Source organism: Callorhinchus milii, unplaced genomic scaffold (assembly GCF_018977255.1).
Source record: "Callorhinchus milii isolate IMCB2004 unplaced genomic scaffold, IMCB_Cmil_1.0 Scaffold4, whole genome shotgun sequence".
NCBI lineage: Eukaryota > Metazoa > Chordata > Chondrichthyes > Chimaeriformes > Callorhinchidae > Callorhinchus > Callorhinchus milii.
Genome location: NW_024704745.1, coordinates 76,925,544 through 76,952,705, shown reverse-complemented (window position 1 = coordinate 76,952,705; position 27,162 = coordinate 76,925,544). Strand labels below are relative to the sequence as shown.

The window sequence follows — 27,162 nt, the reverse complement described above, 5'->3', positions numbered from 1 at the left end:
GACTACCCAACAACTTGGGATGTCCTCCCAACGTGAAAGGCTCTTTAATTGTAATTTGCAGATGTTATTGTTACTCACGTCAATGACTGAGGGCACAGTCACACCCAGACAGATACAGTGGTAAAATCTTTTCTTTGTAGATTATAAAATGATGGATAGTAATCTATATCATAATCTGTAATAATAATAGCCATTCTATAATCCACTATAAGGCATAGTAGATTGCAGAATGATGGAAAATTTATAAAACAGGAGGAGGTCATTAGCTCATTGGAGCAATCTCACGAATTGGAGTCATCTACTCTAATCCCATTCCCCATGGAATGGTGAGTCTAAAACTGGAGGGCATAAATAATAATAATAATAATCCTTGTATTTGGTTTAGTGCCTTATCATCTCTTCCAGATGTTTCAAAGTGCTTCACAGATAATCCTGAAAAGTGAATTGACTTTATTTTGTGAGCAATATCTTATATATAAGATATCCAGCAGTTTATCAGGCAGTTTAGGAGGAATGTTTCACACAGAGGCTGGTGAGAATGGGGAACTCACTCCCATAAGCTGTGCTGGAAGCAAATAATATAAATGTATTTAAGAGGAACCTTGATGGGTACATGGGGGCAAAGTGAATAGAGGGATATAGGAGAGGCGAACAGGAGGGAATGGGGGCTCCTGTGGAGTATAAACACCTGTCAGATCTTCCTCATGTGGGTGGAGTTTGGGAGACAGATTTTCAAGTTCACGGAGAAGCTCTGCTTGTTTGGCGATCAACTGTTTCTGATCTTCCAGTAACTTGAAGTTCCTCTGGTCCTCCTTCAGATCCACTAATACTTTCAAATACTCTTTGATGGCCTGTTTTTTTACAGCAAACAGAATAAAATAATAATATCACGTATCACACCATTGAGTCATCTCAAAGCGCTTCACAGAATATATTTCGTCCACAAAATATAGAGGGAATTCACTTTACAATATATTCGGTGAAGCGCTTTGAGATGCCTCGAAGATGTGATAAGGCGCTATATCAAATACAAGGATTATTATTATTATTATATTGTAAAATGGATTGATTGTATATCTTGTGATTGAATCCCGGCATCCAGTTGTGCACAGTAATGTTTCACAGACAGTTGTGGATTGAGTGACCAAATTATTTTTTAAAAGGATGGGGAGTGGTGGCGGAGGGATTATTACCCCCGGAAAGCGATACGCCAATTGACTAACAATTTACTGCTAAGTAAACAGAGGCATGGGGAGTAAGGAAACTTGACAAAGATATCACTCCGAATGAAAAGAAACATCAGGCAAGGTGACAGACAGTCTGCTACAGGAGGGGGTTGTGGGGGGAAACCTAGGAAATCAATTTAACAGAGGTGTGAGTGGTGCTGTGCAAGAACTGACACAGTTGTGGAGACAGCTAGGGGGTTAGAAAGCGTGTATTTCGCCATACTGAGTGTACACAGAGTTGTGGGTGGGAATTCGAACTGTGTGTGTGCAGGACAGGGTGAAAGGGACAATAACAATAATAATAATAACCTTAGCATTTGATACAGTACCTTTCATATCAGGAGAACATCTCAAAGTGCTTCAAATCATTTACTGTAAAGTGCAGTGACTGTGTACTTTGCGCTTTGTACCCCAATGCACAGCACACTCTGAGGTCCTCAAGTCTTGGTTCGCCCCAATTTGGGTTTAATACTCTCTGGAATCAGGTAAGCAGGGTTCGTGCCTCCGGGGAGAGAGTGTCTCAGACACAGGGAAATTTCCATGTGTAAGGTGGTGTGCATATGTGGAACTCTCCATCTGTTTTCTGTCCCTTGTCCCCTCCGCTCCACCATCGGTGGTCACGCCTTCAGCCAAAATGCCCCGAAATTCTGGAACTCCCTTCCTCAATCCCTCTGCCTTGCCCCTTCCCTCTCCACCTTCAAATCCTGCCTAAAGACCTTCCTTTTCGATCGTGCTTACGGTCACCTCCCCCCCTCCCTCTCCTCACTGGCTCAGGGTCAGACTCTGCCACTGTCAAGCACTCCAGGACGCTAACCCAACGTGAAAAGCGCTATATAAATGCAAATTGTCGTTGTTGGTTTGGATACTCTTAAGCTTGGTGAAAGGTATTTGCATGAGTCGAACACCCGGTTGAACAAAAAATAATTAAGGAGTCTAGGTTTGTCGCTCACCTCTTGCTGTTCTCTCTGCTCAGTCAGCGCCTGTTGTAATTGTTGTGTCAACTCCTCAGGTCTCTGACCAACTGAGGTGGATGAATGAGCCTGGCTGGGAGATGCTCCTTTCATGGGGGGCGACTGTGATTGAGGGGACGGTTTTGATGACCTTGGGGTGGAGATGCTCGAGCCAGATGGGGTTGTGGACTGCGATAGGTTTCCAGACTGTGAAGCAGAGGAGGCTAGAGCTGGGACACAAATCCAGTCAGGGGAACCGCTGGTTCTCACTTCACTGTCGGACTCAGTTTTGTGAACTACAGGAGGGGGAAAAACACAGAGACAAACAAAACATCAAGGACAATTACTGAGTCCCCTTGTGTGCTGCTGGAAAGTATTATAGTAGGCTTCGCCACTGTTAAGCGCTACCCTGTGTGGAGGGTGCTATATAAGTGCAAGTTGTTGGTGTTATAATAATAGTGCTCGCAAGACCCGGGTTCGATTCCCAGGTAGAGTTGGAGAGAAAGCTCTGTTCAACCACAAACTAAAAGCTTGTGTGGAGTTCCGCACACCAGCCCTTTAAATGCCAATGAATGTCCTACTGATCAAGAAGCTTCGAGACAGTCACTGTGATACTCTGTTTCTGCAGTCTCTGTATTATGCCTGTATTAATATTTCCTCTGCAATATTGATGTTGCCGCATTAGGGGCACAAAAATAGTAGATGGGGAATCTCGGGCTTGCTTGGGAAGAAATTATGCAAATTGCGATGATCTGTCTGACAACATAATATCAGCGACAAGACGGTTGTCAAGAAGAAAATATTATTAAAAAACACTTGTTTCCTGGGGAGCAAAGTCAACATCCTCAGCTTTGCCGATCTCAGTCAATCAGCCACAACAAGAGAATCGCTCAGACTGATAATCGCTGATATATTATAATCTTACCTTAAAATTACAATTAAAATACTGTATTTACAATATATTCAGTGAAGGGCTTTGAGTTGTCTCAACGGCGTGATAAGGTGCTATATTAAATATAATTATATCAAATTATATCAAATGCAAGTACTATTACTTTATTTCACAACAAGAAAAACCTTTGATCGTGTGGGGCTGAAGTTCCAGGAGATACAATGAAATCTTTGCATTGGATGTAGCACCTTATCACGCTGTCAAAACGTCTCAAAGCACTTCAATGGCATTTACTGTGAAGCGTAGCGTCCATATTTTGTAGGCAAGCAATATATTTCTAATGGATTTTGTTGATTAAAAAAATGACTGCAGTAGAATCCCATTCAGGGGCCATAAAATTCAACCAGTTTCCCAGGCTAAACCAGTCTGGCTCACTTGGTAGCACTCTCAACTCTGAGCCACATCAGGATCTTGAGCTCACGCGGTGCTTAAGGAGCAGTTGCTTTGCTGGAGGTGTCTCACCCTTTGGATGAGACGTTAACCTGAGGTCCTGTCTACCTGGTCAGGTGGATTTAAGAGATTCCACAGCGCTATTCAAACACAGTTGAAAGTTTCTCAATCCCCCAGATAAAAATGGTCATTCACTTTGTGGGGCATAATAATTATTATTATCGAACTTCCTCGTCGGCGACATCATTTCCTACATGTTGAGCTGCACAAGCTTCACAGAATCATAGAAATATATCATAGAAATAGAAAGACCTGTGCTGTCTGCACACTGAAGCCACCAGTTTAATTTAAGCAGCCTTCTCTCTTTTGTCTGGCATTTTTATTTGTTCTTGAAAGGCTTCATATTCGCTTCTTAAGTATCTTTATCCCTTAAGGTTAAGAAAATGCGCTATTGAACTCGTTAGCATCCCTTGTTCACATATTTGCACACATATCCTTTTGGGAGGACTCCTGTGGGAGGACTCCTGGTTGGGAGGACTCCTGTTGTTGTCTCTACATCATTCGGTTTGACAGACACACAGACAGACATTTAGTCTTATAGAAGGGTGGGTGATCTCTGTCGCTACTTTGTTGCAGAATACCATGCATAACTTTTTGGGGGTAATTAAAGCATTGATTTAAATATAGCTCATCAATTATAGGAAATCCCTCCCAAGAAATATGCCCATGACACTCCCCCATGCAAGTCCTTTCCGATGAGGTATAAATCATGTCTCTAAGTCAATCTGTTACTGTGTTCTTGGTGGACAGACAGACACACAGCCGCACAGATAGACATTTTGTCTTTATTAGTATATAAGATAACTCTGGTTTAGAATATACTCTGTTGAATAAAGCTTTGTGAAAAAATCCCACCTAACTACCTTAAATTGATCTCTCTATGACCCGTTGACTCTCTGAAGCTCATTTCTGTTATAATAATAATAATATAATAATAATTCTTGCATGATATAACGCCTTATCACATCTTCAGGACATCTCAAAGTGCTTCACAGAATATACTGTAAAGTGAATTGATGGTATATTTTGTGGGCAAACGCAGGAGCCAATTGTGCACAGCAGCGTGTCATACACGGATTTGTCACCTCAAAGCTTGACTACGGAAACGCTCTGCTCGTCAGCCTCCCCAACTCTTCCCTCCACAAGCTGCAGATCATCCAGAACTCTGCAGCTCTTGTTCTCTTCCGGATTTGTCACCGTGATCCCATTACCTCCACCATCGCCCGGCTCCACTGGCTCCCAATCCCTCAGAGGATAGAATTCAAAATCCTCCTCCTCACTTTCAAGGCCCTCTATGGCTTTGCCCCCTCCTACATCTCTGACCTGCTGAACCCCTATCAACCTGTCCGCTCCGTCCGGTCAGCAGGCTCCAGCCTGTTCCAAGTCTCCCACCCGATCCACCCTAACATCGACGGGCAGGCTTTCAGCCTCTCTGCCCCCACTCTTTGGAACACCATCCGACAATCCCATGCCTCGCTCCCTCCCTTGCCTCCTTCAAGGCATGACTCAAGACCCTCCTTTTCAGCCGCCCTCCTACCCCTTCTGCTCTCCCTCATCCCAACCCTTCCCCCACGCTCGGGTCCTGATCCCTGACTTTTCAGAGCCTTGGGACATCCTCCCGACGTAAAAGGCGCTTTACAAACGGAATTTTGTTGTTATTGTTGCTGGCACAACAATCATGGATTGTGTAAAGAAATTATTATTATTATTATTATTATTTCTTTTATTTGAAGGGATTATTACCTCTGGAAAGCAATCCACCAATCTCAACTAACAACAGGTTTCCCAACTTCCCTGCCTGGGAATCCAACCCAGGTCCTTTTGCTTGCGATATTTAGATGACAGCAACCAACTTGAGAAGAAACGAGTGGAACCTGAGGGAGTGTACCTTCATCACAATCTTCATCACTAGTGCGATCTCTCTCTTCTCGCCCGAGATCTGACTTAGAGGCTGATCGTGCATCTTCACTCTCAGTGTCTGAAGATTCCTTGTGCTTCCTGCTACATTTCTTGCTCCTGCTCCTCTTTGATTTCTTCCCTCGCCTTTCTTCCTCCGAAGAGGACGTTGTTTTTTCCTCTCTCTCTGAAGGAGGTGGCTTGGCAATCGGTCTTATAAACTGCACGCTGGGTCTAGAGAACAAGGGTGAGCAATATAATGTTCACAAATTTCCATGGGAGGTAATAATAATAAGAGTAACAAGCCTTCTATCTGATACAACGTCTTTGTATGTCGTGAGGACTCCTCCATGTGCTTCACAGGATTTGCAGAATTAACCCAATGTAGCCCTCTACTATAAAATGTATTGGTTGTGTGTTTTGTGGGCGAATGCAGCAACCAATTTTGCGGTTAGCAATGTCCCAACAGACAGCCATTAAGCGAATAACCAATTTTTATTTGGGGGATTGTTGGCCACGACACTTGGAAAAAACATCCCATTTGACACCATCAAACCCACAACACCTCCTCCATTAGAACCACAAACTGCTTCTTAAAGAAGTCCAGCGTCCCTCTGCAGCCTCTTGTCTCAGCTCAATTCTGACCATGCCCCTCCTCCCACTCTTCCCAACATCCCTGTGTTCCTGCTCAGCTCAAATCTGCAGTCCTAGAGGCAATATTCACGCTGCAAGAGTGGAGAAATCAAACTTAATCCAGTTTGTTTCCTCCCCATTACTGTTGAAAGCCCAATTTCGTAACAAGAGTCTCAAATCAGGATCATACCATTGTATCAAGGTCATAGAATCATAGAATCCTGCAGCTATATAGATATAGATAATTAGTGCTATAGATAATTAGCTTCTATAGATAATTAGTGCTACTTACATTGTTCGATCTGCCATCTTAGTCTCTTTCATGTAACGACAGGTGAAGATATATTGTGTCTTGCTGATTTTATTCAGTCCCCTCCGTAATGCGTGCTCCTGAAATCACAAACCACAGCTCTGGGCATTCAGTCTCTCAAACACAGGGACACCGGGAGACCTCTCCTGTTTTCAAATAGTGATATGGGATCTTTACCGCCCACCTGAACGGGCATCCAGGATGCATTTTAACATCTCATCTGAAGGATGGCATGTCTATCAGTGCTGCACTGGAGTGTCAGCTTAGGCTATATGAAGTCCAGCGCCCCATCTGACTCAGAAGCGAGATTGCTATCAATTGAGCCAGGATGATGCTCGAGGAAAGCTTCATAGAAAATAATGCAATGACAATACCATTGCTTGTGTGGTGCATTACTGCATTTTTACAATTCTACAACGGAATTAGAATGATACTAACAACCTCGTATCGCATCCTTAACAACAACAACTTTCATCCATGCAGTCCCCTTCACGCAGGACAATGTCTTAATACCCTTAATACCTGTGAATAATGTAACAAGGATGCTAAATTGGTTTTCTATAAGGAAATGGAGTAAAATACATGGCATTTCAAATTCATTTATCCATTTAATCTACCCACCTTCCTGTTGTTATACTTTAAAACTGTATAAAATTTATCATCTTTCCGGGCACTTTGTGGTGTTGCTATGATCACACCAGTTACCCAGCGATAATATTCTCCCTCCTCGTTAGTTCGAACCAAAACAAAGTCTCCCACCTGTAAATAAAAGTGTGCATTTATGAAGTCGTGCACTGGACACTTAACCTTAGAGACAGATTTGTCCATGTCTGGAATCGAATGCGCAATTTCTCTCCTCAGTGGGATGCATCCTGTTTACCAAATTCCAGATTGTATTAACAATAATAATCCTTGATACAGCACCTTATCATGTCTTTGAGACGTCTCAAAACGCTTCACAGAATAAATTGTAAAGTGGATTCACTGTGTATTTTATCGGCGAAACGTGGCAGCCAATTACGCACAACAGTGTCCCACAAACAGTTGTAGATTGAGTGACAAAATTATTATTCTTTTTAAATTAATATTTGTCTTAAAGGGTTTATAACCCCCGGAAAAGAAATCCGCCAATCGACTAACAACCGGGTTCCTATTCACTGCTAGGTAAACAGAGGCGTGTGGAGGAAGGAATCGAACCCAGGTCCTCTTGTTTTCGAGGCAAGTGCTCGAACCATTAAACTACAGAACTCCACAATTAGACACATGTAGGCAAGAGCCAAGGCTTGGCAACCCCAAAGTGTGCATTAGGGATACTAGCTAGCTAAATTCACATAGCTTGCCATTGAAAACCATGGTCTGGCAAGCTTACCGCTTCTCGTCCAGCAGCAAGAACAACCCAATCCACTAGGGCTTTTAGCTTGCAGGGCTAACAGGAAGACCATTGAGAAAATATAACATAATTTCTCAGTCATAGAAACTACATTAAAGCCCTTTGGTGTTTCTTGATCCATTCATTGAGAAATAATGATGGTAATTATTGCATTTGATGTTGTACCTTTTCACCTTATCTCAGACGTCTGAAAGCGCTTCACAAGATTTGTCAACCTAGACTGTGGAGTGGAGTTTCAACCTGGACTGTAATTTCAAAGATCCAATGTGGGATTTGAATCCACAACATTCTGACTTGGTGGCAAAATAAAATACACGGTCTGAGCCAGCCTGACACCAGCTGCAAGCCTGTGGGGAAAGAGCGGGGGAGTGGGACAACTTGGATTGCTCTTTCAAAGAGCCAGCACAGGCACAATGGGCTAATAGGCCGCCTTCTGTGCTGTATGGTTCTATAATTCTAAATGTTGAAAATATTAAGTCATTCATGTAAAAGCTCTAAGTATAGAGTAAAATGTGCAGCCAATATGGCTGCTTTCACTTACTTTTAATGGGGGGCAAGGTGTAGCTCCTCCAGTCTGGATTATAAACTCAGTCGGTGTGATTTGAGTCTCTCCTTTGGTGAAATGAACAATGGCTTTTCTGGAGCTGATGCATTTGGACACAACACCTGGGAATAGTCAGAGATAGAATAAAGCAAACTGCACTCACAATTCTCTCTGCTGTCAGCTGTAATGCATTAGGTAGGTCTATAAGGAATAAACCCAGGTCCTCTCACTTTCGAAACTAGTGCTCTCACCACTACGCTATAGGACTACAGTGTGGAGTGGTTTTGCTGAAGTCGAGATCGAGACAAAAAGGTTGTGTGTGTATGTGTGTGTGGAGTGGGGGAGGAAAGGGAACTGTGCCAACCTGATCTGATGCTAACATCTAAGACTAACGTCCTTCACCATGAGAAATAAACATTTAGCCCCTACCTCCTCTCCCTGCTGAAAAAAACCCCATTAAAACAGATAATATTAATAATAATCCTTTCATTCAGTATAGCCCCTTTCACGACCCAAAGCGCTTTACCGAATATACTGTAAAGAGGAGTGACTGTGTGTTTTGTGGACAAATGCCTGCAAAAGATAGTGAGAACATTTTTTTAAGGCTAAATTGCCCTCGCCCCGTTTCGTTATTGACGTATTAATTTTTTCTCCTTTCCCGCAGGCCAAGGTCAAACAAAGCGGACAGATAACTCATCTGCAGGTAGGTGGAACAGCATAATAGATGTAATTTAGGAGGAAAAATATATCAGTTCACTGGCTGGTTCTCATTTTAAAGTCAAATGCTATTGCATTAAAAATTCCATTAACTTCTTAAGCAGGTGCAGATAAGCTGCAGCATTTTTCATTGCTAGTTCAATGCCCAGCAGTTTCATTTTACAAGATTAGATTTTTTTAATATATACAGTATACATATATAATAATCCATAAACAATTTTCCTGAAGCTGCATGGAGATGATAGCTTAAGTGGGATTTTTTTTAATATAAAACTCATTTAAAAAATTCTAAATGTGTACATAATGAGAAAAAATTAGGACAGCACCACTAGAATATATAATAAAATTCCTTGCATTTGATATAGCGCCTTATGGTGTCTTCAAGACGTCTCAAAGCGCTTCACAGAATATACTAAAAAGTGGATTGACTGTATATTATGTGGGCGAAACGCGGCAGTCAATTGCGCACAGCAGTGGCCCACAAACAGTCGTGGAATGAGTGACAAAATTATTATTATTTTTTAATTTATTTTGAAGGGATTATTACCCCCCGAAAAGCGATCCGCCAATCGACTATCAACCGGGTTCCTACTTACTGGTGGATAACCAGAGACATGTGGAGTAAAGAAACTTACCCAATATTTCTCCCTGCCAGGGAATCAAACCCAGGTCCTCTCGCTTGCGAGGTGAGTGATCTAACCACTGAGCTACAGGACTCCATAGAATATGCCACAGTGCTTTTGGTCTATAAAGTCTTCTATTATAATGTGGGGGTGTAATAAAAAATAACTGGCTGCCTTCTCAAGGTCACCCACTCACTGGGTCGCCAATGTTGTCACTTCATGTGCATTGTGTGCGAGTTGCACTCCGCTTCCTGTTAGTTGCTCTGGGACGCTATATCAATGCAAGTTGTTGTATCTGCTTCAAGCAGAAAGAGCCACGATCTCACTACCCTCTGGGTGAAATAGTTCCTCCTAAATTCTCTTTTCAATTCTCGTCGCTATTTCGAGTCCTGTAGCTCAGTGGTTAGAGCACTCGCCTCGCAAGCGAGAGACCTGGGTTTGATTCCTGGCAGGGCGAAACCTTGGGCAAGGTTTCCTTACTCCACACGCCTGATAATAATCCCTCAAGAAAAAAAAAAATAATTTGGTCAATCAATCCACGACTGTTTGTGGGACAGTCAATTGGCTGCCTCATTTCGCCCACAAAATATATAGTCAATTCACTTTACAATATATTCTGTGAAGCGCTTTGAGACGTCTCAAAGATGTGAAAAGCGTTACATCAAATGCAAGGATTATTTTTATTATTATCTGAATTGATCCTTCTACCTCCTTCTACCATCACCACCCATCAACTCCCCAAATTAAGTCATTCATTTTAATTTGCATAACTTATGTTCAGTGCAGGACTGAGGGCCCATTGTTTCCTCACTGAGTGGCCAAATTGCTCAGCGACAGAATAATTCCAAGCTGATTAATATTAACGCGGGAGTTATAAAGTGCAAAGTGAAATTTAATTGCCTTTGGACTCTTTACAATTGATTAGGCTAAAGGTTAATGGGTTCGCCTCATGTTTTCTAATTTCGGCAGAATTAATTACCTCGTACTTGTTTTTTTGCCCTCTCGTTTAAGTGCAAATGATTACCATAAACAGTCGCATTTAGGATCATAGAATCCTACAGCACAGAAGGAGGCCATTCAGCCCATCATGCCTGTGCCGGCTCTTTGAAAGAGCTATCCAATTAGCCCAACTCCTGCTCTTTCCCCATATCATTGCAAATATTCAATTCCATTTTGAATGATTTTGAGTCTGCTTCCAGTGCACTTTCAAGCAGTGTAATCCAGATCCTGGTATCGACTCCTATCGTCACTGCATTGCAAAACACAGCCAGAAATTGAAAAAGGACAAGAGTAAAAGTTAGGCAGTGGTTTGGGTAACACCAAATTTGGCAACCCCGCATGCCAAAGCCCTAGTAGGGAGGGTGGTCTTTGCTGGACAATAACGGGAATCTTGCCAGACAGTGTTCTCATTGGCAAGCTACGTGGTTTTAACTGGTTAGACTTAAGCAGTTACCCTAATACCCAAGCGAGAGGACCCGGGTTCGATTCCCGGGCTGGATGAAACCTTAGACGAGTTTCCTTACACTACACTCCTCCGTTTACCTAGCAGTAAGTAGGAACCAAGTTGTTAGTCGATTGGCAGGTCGCTTTCCGGGGGGGTAATAATCCTTTCAAAAAACAAACAAATAAATAAATAAATTGGTCACTCAACCCACCACTGTTTGTGGGACACTACTCTGCTGCATTTCGCCCACAAAATACAGTCTATCCACTTTACAAAATATTCTGTGAAGCGCTTTGAGATAACTTAATGGCACGATAAGGCTCTATATCAAATGCAAATATTAGTATTATTATTACACACTCTGGTGTGCTAACCGAGCTTTGGCTCTTTCCAACCTGTGCCTAATACTCTCTGGAATTTGGTAAGCAGGGTGCAACCCTGTACCATATCACCCTATGTAATCTTATCTTCTATCTATCATCTACACTAATAAAATGACAATATCTGTCTGCGCTTCAAGAAGGATCTCAATAACCGATTGACATAGAGACATGATTTATACGTCATGGGAAAGGTCTTGCACCTGGGAGTGACATTGCTTTCGTGTATCCTCTATCGTTCATGAGTTATTTTCAGCTTTGCGTATTTTGCTTCAGTTACACCTGGTGGCCGCCGAATCAAAGTGACGCTGTGGCATCATGCGTCACAGAACATGTATGTATGTATGTATGCACACACTGTAGTTACACCTGGTGGCCTCATCGGCTGACAGTAGCGCTGTGGCATCCTCCGTCACAGAGCATGCACATAGCCAAGCGGCGGAACAAAATAAAGAACACAGAAGAAGCTAAGCCGCGGCTTCAGCAACAAAATTAAATTTTTAAAGTGCCGAGTCCTCCCACAGTGTCCTCCCAAAATGAGTCCTTCCAGATGAGTATAGATAAAAATGAAACATCTGTCTGTGAGTCTGTCTGGGTGTCAATCTACATTCCATATTGGATCTTTTGGTTACACTCCCCACGTGAAAGGCGCTCTATAAATGCAATTTTGCTGTTGTTTGGTGTTGGTTAGTGGTGGTTGTGTTGTTACAGGCATAGCGGCAATGGGTACAGTTAGTTCTATATAATTTCTATGTATGGATGACATACTTGGAAATTTAGTCTGGTTTGGATGCCCTTGGTAATGGTGGTAGGTTTTGGCATATGCCAAACACCTGGCTTCTGACTAGCTTAACCGAACAGAGATCTCAAAACACAGTTCCATCAAGAATCTAGACGAATGAACTTACCTGGGTAATAGAAACCATTGATCTCTGACCTAGCAATTACTCTCTGACCTTTGAGGGTGTCCAGCACCTGCCTGGCTTGGTTTGTGGGTTTATTCCTGCTGGTAATGTGGTATCTGGAAGGTGGTTTCGTGTTCCTCTGTTCATGTCAAATAAAATTTTTAAAAAATGTTAACCGATAAAAAATGTAAATTTCACAAAGAATTGTCTTAATCAGCATAATAATACGATGACAACAACAACGAATCGCATTTATATAGCGCCGTTCATGTGGGACAGTGTCTCAGAGTGCTTAACAGTGGCGGAGATTGACGCTGAGCCGGGGGGAGGGAAGAGGAAGGTCGAAGGAGAGAGTTCCAAAGTTTTGTGGCGTAAAGGCTAAAAGTGCGGCCGCTAATGGTGGAGAGAAGGGGATGAGGAACAAGCGAAAAGGCCATTCAGTCTATGAAGCCCGATTATATTTCCTGGGAGACCTTTTTTAAAAATCCTTGCATTTGGTATAACCTATTTAACATCAGGAAGACGTCTCAAAGCACTTGACAAGATTTGTTGTTAGTTGATCGGCGGATTGCTTTTCCGGGGGTAATAATTCCTTCAATTTTTAAAATAAAAAATAATAATAAATTGGTCACTCAATCCACCACTGTGAGGGACGCTGCTGTCCGTAATTGGCTGTCGCGTTTCGCCCACAAATATACAGTCAATTTCATTTACAGCACATTCTGTGAAGTGCTTTGAGACTTCTTGAAGGTGTGATAAGGCGCTATATCAAATGCAAGGATTATTTTTATTATTTACTGTAAGTGCAGTGACTGTGTTTGTAGATGAACGCAGCAACCAATTTGTGCATAGCGATGTCCCACAAATAGCCATGAAGTGAATGATCAGTTTTATCTGGAGGATTCTGGGCCAAGATACCTGGAGGAACTCTCTCCTCTTTTCAAACAGTGCCGTGGGATAGATGTTGCATGTTTATCTAAACAGGCTGACAGGTCCTTGGTTTAACCTCTCATCCGAAAGACCGCACCTCCAGCAATGGAGTGTCAGCCTTTGACAGCGAATTCAAAGTCCTGATGTGTTGACTTGAACTTAGAGGAGAGAGTGCTACCAAATAAGCTATACATCTAATATGTCAATGAAACCTTACGACAGCCTGCAACCCAGTCTGGGCTCATTTGAATGTCAGTGATTGCTGTGAGCTCAGAGAAGTACTTTGATTACACTCACATTATCCAACTTAAACCAATCAACCGCAAAAGACACTCACTAACCTCTTAGGAATCAGGGAGAAAGTGTTGTTTAAAAATGGATTGATTAATAGACAAAAATCAGCAAGAGAGTGAGATAAAAGGTCACCTCTGTAAAAACCCATCACCAAACTCAATGACGCATAGGTGCAGTCAATGAGATAGATTGTCTCCATGGCTGTAATTTGGCTGTCAATGCTATTTCTTGTTCTGTGGAGTGTTTTCAAAGAAAAGAAATCTACATAGATCATGTCACCAACTAACATAGTGAACATTCACTGGCTTGATGTCGGTCTGGCTCAGTTGGTAGCTTCCGACTCAGAAGTTTGTGGGTTTGAACCTTCGAGCCCCACATTGGGACACAAAGTGTAAGATGACATACAATGCCATGCTGGAGAATGCTGTATTGCTCTCCAGTGTAAGGGTTCTATAGAAATACAAGTTGTTACAGGAATCAGTGTCCTGGTCAATAATCTCCCAGATAAAATTGGCCATTCACTTTGTTGTTATTCCTCAGATATTGCTGTATGCAAACTGACTCCCGAGTTGGTGTAGAGAATACACAGTCCCTACACTTTACAGTAAAATCCTGTGAAGCTCTTTGAGATGTTCTCCCGCTGTGAAAGGTGCTATAACCAAATGCAAGGATTATTATTTGCAGAGGTAATAAAATAGACTTCTCTGTGTTCTCCACTTGAGCTACCGATAGTAGGAAAAAGGAATAGAAGCCTTTTTCCCCTTCCGCCATCCAGTGTCAAACCGCTCGCAAGGCAGATGGAAGAGTAGGCTGGAAGCAGAGCAAAGCTCGGTCTATTCCATCCTAAAGAACCCCAAGAGACTTCCTCCTGCTACACCAACCCTCTGGCCAGTTTCATAAAGCTGATCCCAGTGCTGCGTAACTCTGGTAACCAGACAACAGGATCTTTTCATCTTGGCAAATCAATATGAAGTTCTTCCATCCCAGTTTGAGATACAAATCTAAACAGCTCATAGTGATCAAAATGTGTACTGCCTACACCTAAATGTGAGCTTAGCTTTTGGCCTGTCCAGAAGAATATATGGTAACTTTAGGATTGCACCGAGACAGGAGAACAAGAGGTCAAACGTTTAGAGTTGCAAAGGGCAGTTTCAGGACAATATTTTTCTTTACCAAGTGGGTAACTGATTGCTAGGAAGGTGGTTGAGGCCAGGTCATTGGACTCATTTAAAAAGCAGCTTGATGCTGTGATGGGAAGATGGTTATTCTAGAAGGATGAGATCAAATGGGCCAAAAGGGCTTTCTTCATCTGAAACGATCTTGTGATGTTGTGATCGTCAGTCCTCAATATGGATCTCCATTCCCACGATGCTTCTGGTTTCACTGTTAACAGGAGGTTCACACTTTTTCCAATAAGATCCTCAGATCTCCAAACAGCATCTAAGTAACTAAACAAATCGCCTAGAAAGTACCATGTCACTACATCCCCTGAAGAGCTTTTAGATGTCCTCCCAACGTCAAAGACTCTAAAGAAAATGCAAGGATTATTATTGTTGTTACGTAATTGTAGTTTAGATCACTCCGTAGAGATAGTTTTCAGTGATGTTACTTTTCTTAGGGGGATTGAACTTCCTAAAGTAGCTACTTTCTGCAGAAGGTGGACATTTTGTGCACTGAGCATCTTGTCAAGCCATTTCTGAAATGTCTTATTAATAGTTCGAGTTGCACTAATGGTTATATGAACTGTGCTTGTCTTGTACTGCCACAAACATCTGCATTCAATGTGTCGATCAACATCAATTTGCTTGCTTGACTTGCTGTCTCACACTGTTTGGGATATGCTGAGAGAGGAGTCAGCTTTAGGTTTCATTCATTCTTTATAATTTGCCAATTATAAGCAGGTCTTAAAAAAAAACGCCTTTTAAACTAGAAACTGTGAGGAAATCTGTTCCTGCTGGTATTTTGCCTACCAACACAGTCACTGCACTTTACAGTGAATCATGCGTAGCACTTTGAGGTAAAAACCACTAACCGTGTGTAAAATTGCACGAAAATTCACAGTGACTTTTGTTTCGTGCTTTAAGAGCGAATTAAATGAAATCAAATCACAAATTCCACTTTTTGTCCCGTCGATCCATTCTTTGAACCTCAGCAAAATTTAAAACCTCAGCCAAAATCCCAAGGATTATTATTGTATGTATAATATATAACGATAATAATCCATATGTTTGATAGAGCGTCTTATCACGTCTTCGAGACATCTCAAAGCACTTCACAGAATGTACTGTAAAGTGAATTGACTGTATCAAAATAATTTTAAGGATTATTATCCCCGGAAAAGTGATCTTCCAATCGACTAACAACTGGCTTCCTACTTACTGCTGGATAAACAGAGGCGTGTGAAGTAAGGAAACTTGTATATTTTGTGGGCACTTCACAGACTATTCTGTAAAGTGAATTGACTGTATATTTTGTGGGCGAAACACGGCAGCCAATTGTGCACAGCAGCGTCCCACAAACAGTCGTGCATTGAGTGACCAAAATATTATTATTATTATGATACATGTGGAGTCCTGTAGCTCAGTGGTTAGAGCACTCGCTTTGCAAGTGAGAGACCTGAGTTCAATTCCAGGCAGAGGGCGAGACCTTGGGCAAGTTTCCTTACTCCACACAGAGCCTAATAATAATCCCTCCAAAACCAAAAACAATAATAAATTGGTCATTTTCAATCTACGACTGTTTGTGGGACATTGCTGTGCGCAATTGGCTGCCGCGTTCGCCCACAAATATACAGTCAATTCACTTTACAGTGTGTTCTGTGAAGCGCTTTGGGACGTCCTCCCGACGTGAAAAGCGCTGTATCAAATGCAAGGATTATTAGTATTATTATAATAATAAACATATTACAGTGGCAGCCACTTTAGCCGGACGCCGGTTAAACTCAGACGACGGGTAAATCGGACAAAACTCCCAGCCCCCACATGTCTTGCTTAAGCGGCTTCCACTGTATATATTATCTTACCACTGTTAAGCATCCAAGAATCACAATGACATGATGGGCTGAATGGCCTTCTTGTGTGCCGTAAATTTCTATTTGAATCCGTAACCACAGTGATCAATTTGCCTGGAACTGATTTGTCACTCCCTCGTTGAACACATCAAAGTCTGCTTTTCCAGAGAGAAGCAGGCACATCTGGAACCCAAGCTATACCCTGCTCAATGTTGAGAGAGCCACGTTCCACCGTTTTGATTTTCAAAGTATTAAGGAGCTAATCCCATCACATATCAGGGCTGAAGAGGTGATAAGGATTTAGCCAGCAATCATTCTCTCTGCAGAGTTTTCCTTTACGTGCAAATCATCTCGATTCTCCCAATCTAACCTCCCAGTGCACTCTGTAAATTAGCAACTCTTCTCCTTGCACTGCCTTCAATTATCTTTAATCTCTCTGCAGAGCACGATGGCAGACAATGACATGTAAAACAAAACCCTGCATCAAATGATCATATTTTTAGCTATTCTCAATTATAATAAGTGAAATGAGTGAAGGTCAGAGTTTCATAAAATAACACTAAACGTGTGTGAACAACAATTCACGCTCGCTTTTGTTTTGTGCTTTAAGAACTAATTAATTCATATGAAATCCACCATGAACATCTTCAAGGCTGAGACTGATAGATTTTTAAAAAATAGAGGGATTAGGGGATATGGGGATAGGGCAGGTAATTAGAGTTAGGTCTGAAGATCAGCCATGATCTTATCGAATGGCGGGGGAGGCTCGAGGGGCCGAATGGCCTACTTCCTATGAATTGCATTTTTAAGTGATACAGCCTCTAGACTTTGGAGTAAAACCTTGTGAAGAAATCGACAATATGATAAGGCGTCATATCAAATGCAAGGATTTTCCTGTCACGTCCATGCACAAGATTTGGTCACAGTGACTGATCTGCTAATTGCAAAATCCTCACTGCTAATCCCGACATATTTATTCATATAAAGTTACGACTTTGGAGTCACCTGAGGGCAGTAATACAGCTTGATATTTACAACTCACTGACATGTTTGTTCCCGACACTCTCTGCTGTGAATAACCTTCGTTAATGCACGACTGCAAAAATATAAATAACTGACTGAATAATACATTAAGCTGTTGGGGGTTTTTCCCCCAGTTTTTACACTGGAGCAAATGTAAACTATGGCATTCTCAGGGAATTCCAATACAATTTTGCAATTGGTACATAATGTTGCATAGAGTGTAAGCAGACCATTCTGCCCAACTGTTTTGTGTCAGTGTTTACACTCTACACGAGCTCCCACCTCTCTTATTCCCCTCACCTATATTCCCCCATTGCCTTCTCCCTCACATGAGCATTTTTTCTGTGAAATACGCAAAAATAATAATAATAATGTTATCGGACTTATTACATTGTCAAGACATCTCAAAGCACTCACAGGCTATACTGTAAAGTGTCTATTTTGTGGGTGAACACAGCAGCCAATTTGCACACAGCAACGCCTCAGAAACAGAAAGAGAATGAGCGATTTTATTTGGGGGATCGTTGGCCAGAACACCGGGAGAGAGAAACTCCCTTATCTTTTTGAACAGTGCCGTGGAATCTGTCACGTTCACCCAAACAGACAGACGGGACCTCGGTTTAACGTCCCAACCGAAAAACTGCACCTCCGACAATGCAGCACAGCCCCAGCATTGCATTGGAGTGTCAGCCTAGACTATGTGAAATAGGCCTTGAACTCTCAATCTTCTACTCAAATAATAATAATAATAAGAGGCTGGAATACTGCTAACTGAGCCAGACTGACATGTTGGTGTTTCCCACTTCAACCACAGCTTCCAACGGTGAGTTCCACATTCTCACCAGCCTCTGCATGAAGAAGTTCCTCCTAAACTCCCTATTACTGGCTGTTTTATATTAATCCCTGTTGTTTTGAACTCACCAACAAGTGGAAACAAGCTATCAACATACCTTATCAAATCTTTTCATAATCCTATATATCTCTATCAGGTCCCTTTCAGTCAACTCAACTTCAGAGAGAAAAACTACAACCTGTCCTTACTGCCTTGATAGAGATATCCAACTCATCCCTGGTAGCAATCTACATTGACAAGGAGTCAGAGTCCTGTAGCTCAGTGGTTAGAGCACTCGCTTTGCAAGTGAGAGACCTGAGTTCAATTCCAGGCAGAGGGCGAAACCTTGGGCAAGTTTCCTTACCCCACACAGAGCCTAATAATAATCCCTCCAAAACCAAAAACAATAATAAATTGGTCATTTTCAATCTACAAGTGTTTGTGGGACATTGCTGTGCGCAATTGGCTTCCACGTTCGCCCACAAATATACAGTCAATTCACTTTACAGTGTGTTCTGTGAAGCGCTTTGGGACGTCCTCCCGACGTGAAAAGCGCTATATCAAATGCAAGGATTATTATTATTATTATTGCTCTCTCTAATCTAAGCTGTGCTCTCTCTAATCTACGCTGTTATACATTGTAACATGAAGCATCTGCTAAAGCAATTTGGGGTTTCAAGATTACGGAGTTAAATGGTAAAGCTTAAAGAGGTTTTCTTTACAGTGAAGCCTACAGTGAAGTGACAGAGACAGAGCTATGCCAATGTCTGACATCAGGAAAAACAAGCTCTTTATTAAAGAGTAGTTGTCCCACAAGAGGAAGGAACGTCAAAATTACCTCAATGCCTCATCGCCTGTGAATTACAGTAATCACGTTTATTTTCTTTACTTAATTACTGCTCGTACTTTGGTAGGCAAACATGGCAGCCAATTTGCGCACAGCAACGTCCCCACAAAACAGCCGTGAAGTGAGTGACCAATTTTATCTGGAGGATTGTTGACCAGGAAACCGGAAGAAACTCCCTTCTCTTGCCTAATAGTACCATAGGATCTTAAACATCCAAGCCCCTGACATGGGGCTTGAACCCACAACCTTCTGACTCAGAGATGAGAGCGCTACCAACTGAGCCAGGGCTGACACAGAGATCATTTTGAACTCACCATCCCCGCTTTGCGGTGGTCACTTTGTAATCCTGCGGGAGGGACAGGGAGCTTCTCTCGAGCAGCTTTCTGCAGGTCACAAGCTTGTTGCTGGTATGAATAGCCAGCCTGTATCTCATCCTCCAACAAAGAAACATCTTCCTGAGAGATAGGCCACCCCAATCGGTCCAAAGTTTGGAGCAAAGCTTCCTTATGTTCTCGAAATGAGACGGGTCCATCACTGCTGAACCTTGTGCCAGAGGAAAGAACACAAATGAATAAAAAAATCAATTAATACCTAATCACACTTAAACATTTATATCACCCAACACAAAAATAAGCAATGCAGCTAACAATGAAGAAGACTGCAAGCAACCTCAGGTGGACATAAAGAAACTCACAGATTGGACAGAGAGATGACATTTGGTGCAGAAATGTGGGAGGTTATACAATTTGGAAGGAAAGATAAGGAGAGGAAGTGATTGCTAAATGGTTTGAAAAGAGGTAGATCGAGCGAAGAGTTCGGAGTTAAGATAACTTTTTTTTAAAAAGGTGGGAAGGGAGGTAAGCAATGCTGTGAAGAAAGCTAATGGGATCCTAGGCTTTATAAATAGGAACATAGAATATGATACCAAACAGGTGATGTTTAATTAGCATAAATCGTTAATTAGAACTCAGTTAGAGCATTGTGTCCAATTTTGGTCACCTCGTTTCAGGAAGGATGTCAGGGTACAGAGAGAGTGCAGAAGAGGTTTACCAGGATGATACCAGAGATGAGTGGTTTGAACTATACGCAGCTCAACGTGCGTAAAACTGAGGCCCTCCTGATTGGTTCGCATCAGCGCCTCCGCACCTCAGGCGCTGACAGCATCAGCATCCAAGGCTGCACTCTCCACCTCTCAAAGCCGTCAGGAACCTCGGGGTTCTGTTCGACCCTGAGCTTTCCTTTCTCCCTCATATCCGCACAACTGGTACCGCCTTCCATCACCTCCGGAACATCGCCAGACTACGGCACTACCTCACCCCTCACGCGGCTGAAACTCTGGTCCACACCTTTGTCACCTCAAGGCTGGACTATGGGAACTCTCTCCTCGCGGCCTTCCCGGCCCTCCCTCCACACTGCAGGTCATTCAGAACTCTGCAGCTCGTGTACTGTCCCGCACCAGACACCGCGACCACATCACTCCCACCCTCACTCGCCTCCACTGGCTCCCCATCCCCCAGAGGATCGAATTCAAGATCCTCATCCTCACCTACAAGGCCATTCACGACCTCGCTCCCTCCTACCTCTCTGACCTACTAACCCCCTACTTACCTGCCCGTACCCTCCGTTCCTCTGGCTCCGATCTGCTCCACATCCCCCGCCCCAACCGCCCTACCATCGGTGGCCGGGCCTTCAGCCTCTCAGCCCCGAGGCTCTGGAACTCTATCCCCCAGTGCCTTCGTCGCTTCCTCACTTTCCTCCTTCAAGGCCGGTCTCAAGACCTTTCTCTTTGACGGTGCCTTCAGCTCCCCTCTCGACTCTCTACCCCCTCCTCGCTCCCTCCCTTCCCTCCCCTCACCCTGACCATTTCCCCCCCAATGCTTGGGTCCCGACCCAACTGTACAGCGCCTTGGGACGTCCTCCCGACGTGAAAGACGCTCTATAAATGAAATCTTGTTGTTGTTGTATTGGAGGAACTGGGCTTATTTTCATTGGTATGAAGGAGGTTGAGGGGAAGACCTGGTAGAAGTAATATATAACTAAAAAGGAATAATTTATAATAATAATAATAATAATAATAATCCTTGCATTGGATATTGCGCTTTTCACGTCGGGAGGACGTCCCAAATCGCTTCACAGAATATAGTGTAAAGTGAATTGACTGTATATTTGTGGGCGAACGCGGCAGCCAATTGCGCACAGCGATGTCCCACAAACAGTCGTGGATTGAAAATGACCAATTTATTATTGTTTTTGGTTTTGGAGGATTATTATTAGGCTCTGTGTGGAGTAAGGAAACTTGCCCAAGGTTTCGCCCTCTGCCTGGGATTGAACTCAGGTCTCTCACTTGCGAAGCGAGTGCTCTAACCACTGAGCTACAGGACTCCACAATTTGCAGAGGTATGGGGAGAGGAGGGGGTTGGGTGGGGACACCAAATGGTTTGCTTTTTCAAAGAGTCAGCACAGACACGATGGACTTCTTCTGTGTTGTGCCGAAAAGATCTATGGTTCTAAATGTTCACTTTGCAATGATTGATGTTACATACTTATCTTGCTCGTCTTGCGACAATGCTCTCCACACAATTAGATTAAGACGCCTTGCAGAAGAAGAAAAAATAGAAAAAAAAACAAATGTTAACATTCGTATTGTCAGTGCTGGACATCAGTGTCTCAATAATAAAGTAATTATTACAGTGTTACAGAATTAATCCTGTGGATTCTTGTCACGTAGAGGATAAAGCACTTGCCTCGCAAGTGAGAAGAGCTGGATTTGATTCCCGAGCAGGGCAAAACCTTAGGTAAGTTTCCTTACTCCGCAAACTCTCTGTTTACCCAGCAGTAAGTAGGAACCCAGTTGTTGGTCCATTAGTGGATCGCTTTACTGGGGGTAATAACCCCTTCAAAATATTTTTTAAAAAATAATAATTTGGTCACTCAATCCACGACTGGTTGTGGGACACTGCTGTGCGCAATTAGCTGCCACGTTTAGCCCACAAAATATACAGTCAATTCACTTTACAATATATTTTGTGAAGTGCTTTGAGACGTCTCGAAGACGCGATAAGGTGCTGTATCAAATGCAAGGATTATCATTATCATATCGTGTGAAGCACTTTGAGATGTCTCAACTACGCGATAAAACGCTATATCAAATGCAAGGAGCATTATTATTATATTATTAATGTTATTATTTTAATGAAGCTGAAACTATATCAGTTGGCTTGAAGAAAGGCATTAGATCACGGGTAATCATCAATAACCGTGATGAATTGCACATTTAAGTTCCAGGTTCATTTAAAATGTATGATGAGACACTTCAACAGAAGCTATAGGCAGTGACCTGAATTTCTCGTTCTGTTGCTTGGCAGGCTGAGGTCCCGTGTGGTTACAGGATTTACTGTTTTTAGTCCAACGTGTCCTCAGGCAACTCATTAAACTTCTCTGCAACGCTTACAATAATTCAGGCCATAGATTCCAGCTCATCTGCTCGAATATTTTCACACATTCCTACAAACAGCCAATGCTTGAAATTCCCAACCTCTAAAACACTGCTCGTTTGTACTGGAGATGAATTATCAGACACGTACAACACCATCCCATGTTCTTGAGTCGCTACTCAAATGCTCTCCTAGTGTACAGCCCAGCTCCTCCCTACGCAAGCTGTAAACCGCCCAGAACTCCACAACCCTTGAAACCCTTTTTTAAAGCTGTGCAATGCAATTGCCTCGAATTTCTTTTGCTACACACTGAAGGTTTGACCTCACAAGTCTAATATAATAATAATCCTTGAGATAGGCCTTATCACATCTTCGAGACATCTCAAAGCGCTTCACAGAATGTAGTGTAAAGTGAATTGGCTATATTTTGTGGGCGAAAAGAGGCAGCCATTTGCGCACACCAGTGAACCACAAACAGTGGTGGATTAAAGTGACCAATTTATTATTATTTCTTTTTTTTTGAAGGGATTATTACCCCCGAAAAGCAATCCGCCAGTCGACTAGCAACCGAGCTCCTACTTACTGATTGGTAAACAGAGGCTTTGGGAATAAGGAAACTTACCTAACGTTTCACCCTGCCTGAGAATCGAACCTAGGTCCTCTCCCCTCCGAGTCAAGTGCTCTAACCAATGCTACAGAAGATGGCAGAGCTGACAGGCTGAGTTGCATCTGGCAAATTACTTTTTTTGTTTATTCCTATGTGAGAATTATTCGAGAGAAGTACAAATGCGAGCTGCTGGAACATGTATTTAAATCCATCAGGTTTTACTCGTGTCCACTCACTTATTGTAGGTCTGAATGGCTTGGAGGAGTCTTTCCTTGTAGCTGTCAAGGTTCACAGCCAACGGATTGACCAGTGTGATCTGCGACTTGCTGTTGCCAACGTGAGCTAAAGGTAACACCTGGGTTTAAACACAAGTTAGCATCAAAATTATCTAAACTGAATGAAAACCACCGACATTTTCTTCATTTAAAAAAAGATTAAAAAGGTCAGTTTTCATTACCTCAACATCATCATTTTTTTTTTGGGGTGTTCCTCATTTTTTAAAACAATAACGTTGAAATAATGTGACCCGAGTTCTTTTCTTTCAGGGAGCTCTGCGTATTTGGGGGTCGGACCAGACTGGAAGTACAGAAAAATACTGTAGCCGTCGATCGAGCTGTGCATGTGCCACTTTTGCTAATCGGTGCATGCTCATCACACGGTGGATTCAGATCATTTCCCTGGGGTAACTTGGCACTCACTCAGAGAAATATGTCAATCCACACACACCTAATGTCATTGATTGCTCACCCTGTTAATGAAGAGTTGCTTTGGTAACCTGCTCTATCATGTCGCATCTTTAGAGATAGAGTTGGTTTTCTTACAGCAACCCCAAAACACAGGCAGAACTCTAACTTGGCAATTCCCACCTATCCATTGATTATCCACGCCTGAAGGAATGTAGCCTAAAGCACATGGACATGTCACAAATAATTGAGAATACCCAAGCTCACAAACTCAGATAGTACATTAAAAAAGGCTTCGTTTCCCCAGCGTCTATTCCCACCCGACCCTGAAGCCATCAATCATGTTATGTTTCACCCACAAAATATACAGTCAATTCACTTTACAGTATATTCTGAGAAGCGTTTTGAAACGTCGCGAAGATGTGAGAAGGCGCTATATCAAATGCAAGGATTATTATTATTATGTTTGTACCACTGCCATCATTCAGGTAGAGGGCAATTTAATGGCATGGATTTAGATTGCTTCACTGGGACAATGAAATTATCACATCACATGTACAATGACATCCACACAGGACTTGGGTGATGCCACTATCACATCACATGTGCAAAGACATCATCGTCTCGTGACACTTTCAATGACATCTTCACTACATTGGATACACAATGCAATCAGATGAGAGTGAACCACAATGGACATTGGAATGATCAGTCAGGGTTTGGGAGGACAGTTCAGGTGGAGGACACAGATTATGACAAATAACTTATATTTGTGGCTACGTTAATACAGGTTTCCAGACAACTCAAAGCTGGTATCATATTGTTCTAATGCACATTTCTAGTTTGCGTACAAAACATGCAGTCACTCCACTTCACAGTCAACCCCGTGAAGCGCTTTAGGACATCCACTCGCCACGAAAGTTGCTATACTAAATGCATGAATTGTTACAGTTCAGAATATAGAGACAATCTGGCCAAATATCAAATTAAGATCATTTTTGACACTGTCGTTTCATAACTTATTTCATTTAAACCACAATGGCACAGTTTATTTTAATAGAAAGAGCTCTATAATCTTCAAAGCCCAACCGTCTCCCCAAAGTATCTTAATTGGGAGAGAATTATAGATTCTTGTTAAAATCGTGCTGGGATCAGAAATGCAACATTTCTGTCATCTTTGCATTAATATTTTAAAAAGCTGCATTTTATAAGTGAAGAACATATGTTTTCACAGAGGTAAAACATCTACTAAAAACAAAAAGGAATAGAGCTGAAATTTTACTGTAAGCGGGTGCGATAAAATCCTGAGCAAATGCAGTCACACTGCCCCTCTCTGGTAAAACTGTAGAACTGAGAACCTATTGCATGGCTGAGGAATTATTATTTAGTCTTACGAGAAGACAACTTAGGGGACCTCATACAGGTGTATGAAATTTTAAATGGGATTTAAAAACACAGAACAACATTTTAGGATGCAGCAAGACAGCAGAACAGGAGGACATAGGTTTAGAGTTGCAAAGGGCAATTTCAGGACCGATATCGGGAAGTTTTTCTTTACTCCGAGGATAATCGATGACTGGAACAGGTTGCCAGGAAAGGTGGTAGAGGCCAGGACACTAGGACTCATTTAAAAAACAACTTGGTACTGTTATAGGCAGAATATACTGAAAGTGAATTGACTGTATATTTTGTGGGCAAAACGCGGCAGCCAATTGCTCACAGCAGCGTCCCACAAACAGTCGTGGATTGAGTGACCAGATTAACAATTTTTTAAAAAAATTTATATTATTTCTGAAGGAATTATCCACCCTGGAAAGCGATCCACCAATCGATTAATAACCAGGTTTCTATTTACTGCTCGCTAAACAGAGGAGTGTGGAGGAAGGAACCTTCCTTAAGGTTTTGTCCTGCCCAGGAATCGAGCTCGGGTCCTCTTATTTGCAAGGACGGGGACATAAAACAATTTATATGCTCCTTTTAGTATCCATTTTAATCAATGCCAATTGTCTTCTCTAGTTTAGGAATTTCCATAGATTTGGAAGCAGCACCGGAATTCTCACCTCATCGAACACCTTGGAAATAACGTGTTTATCCAAGATTGGGACGTACGTTGCTGTTTGTTGAATGGCAGTGGGTGCCAGTGCATCCATTATGGTAAGTCTCTTGGCAACTAGGCTGTTTGTCTTGAGCCAGCGAGCCGAAGAAACATCTAAAGAGCTGTGAGTACGAAGACAGAGCGCTCATGAGATTAACACCACAGAAAGTTCAACACAAGTTCAGAATCAGTTCATCAGTTTGGAAAATAATTAACAATAATTAACAATAATAATCGTGAAGCATCGTTGAGATGTTTGTCCCAGATGAAAGGTCTTACGCTAAGTTACAAGTGTAATTGTTTAAGCAACTTGTTCTTACCTTTTAGTGTGACGTTTTGCCTTTGTTTCGGAAGTTTTGCTCTCCGGCAAACTGAAGGCTTTAAAGAAAACAAATGAAACAAGCATCTGTGTTTTATAATATAATAATATTAATTCTTGTATTTATAATTTCATTGAGACATGTCAAAGTGCTTCACAGAGTGTACTGTAAACTGAACCTACTGTGTATTTTGTGAGAGAACCACTGCAGCCAATTCTACACACATTGAGTAAACACATTGTTTTAAAAGAGATTATTACCCACAGAAAGTGATCCGCTAATCAATTGGGTTCCTACTTACTGCTAGGTAAACAGAGGCACGTGGAGTGAGGAAACTTGCCATGGTTTCGCCCCGCCCAGGAATCAAACCTAGGTCCTCTCGTTTGCGAGACGAGTGCTCTAACCACTAAGTTACTGGACTCCACACGTATCCCACCTACTTGTGGAAATTTCCCTGTGTCTGAAACGGAATGTGCACACTCTCCCCCTGGAGGGATGCACCCTGCTTGTCTAATTCTAGAGAATTTCAGGCGCAGGCTGGCAACAGCCAAGGCTCGGGGACCCCAGAATTTGCATTACTATCCGGCAAACTGCTACGAAATTAACAGCTGGAGAAGTTTCAGCTCTCTTGCACAATTTGGTCTCTATAGTCCTTCCAACTCGCACC

General features: G+C 42.3%; 1 protein-coding gene across 1 annotated transcript in view; it reads right to left on the bottom strand.

Annotated features, from left to right (window-relative positions):
- Positions 1 to 415: 415 nt before the first annotated feature.
- The window catches only part of LOC103177226 (von Willebrand factor A domain-containing protein 3B), a 53,327-nt gene continuing 26,580 nt past the window's right edge, over positions 416 to 27,162 (bottom strand). The window contains exons 19-30 of the mRNA XM_042334596.1: positions 26,496 to 26,553; positions 26,141 to 26,297; positions 23,634 to 23,752; positions 21,900 to 21,950; positions 19,671 to 19,899; positions 12,424 to 12,559; positions 8,349 to 8,473; positions 7,039 to 7,176; positions 6,400 to 6,497; positions 5,467 to 5,708; positions 2,177 to 2,472; positions 416 to 851 (exon numbers count right to left, since the gene is read on the bottom strand). Of these exons, the coding sequence (XP_042190530.1) occupies positions 591 to 851; positions 2,177 to 2,472; positions 5,467 to 5,708; positions 6,400 to 6,497; positions 7,039 to 7,176; positions 8,349 to 8,473; positions 12,424 to 12,559; positions 19,671 to 19,899; positions 21,900 to 21,950; positions 23,634 to 23,752; positions 26,141 to 26,297; positions 26,496 to 26,553 (1,910 nt within the window). The 3' untranslated portion in view covers positions 416 to 590. The remainder of the gene's footprint in view (positions 852 to 2,176; positions 2,473 to 5,466; positions 5,709 to 6,399; positions 6,498 to 7,038; positions 7,177 to 8,348; positions 8,474 to 12,423; positions 12,560 to 19,670; positions 19,900 to 21,899; positions 21,951 to 23,633; positions 23,753 to 26,140; positions 26,298 to 26,495; positions 26,554 to 27,162) is intronic.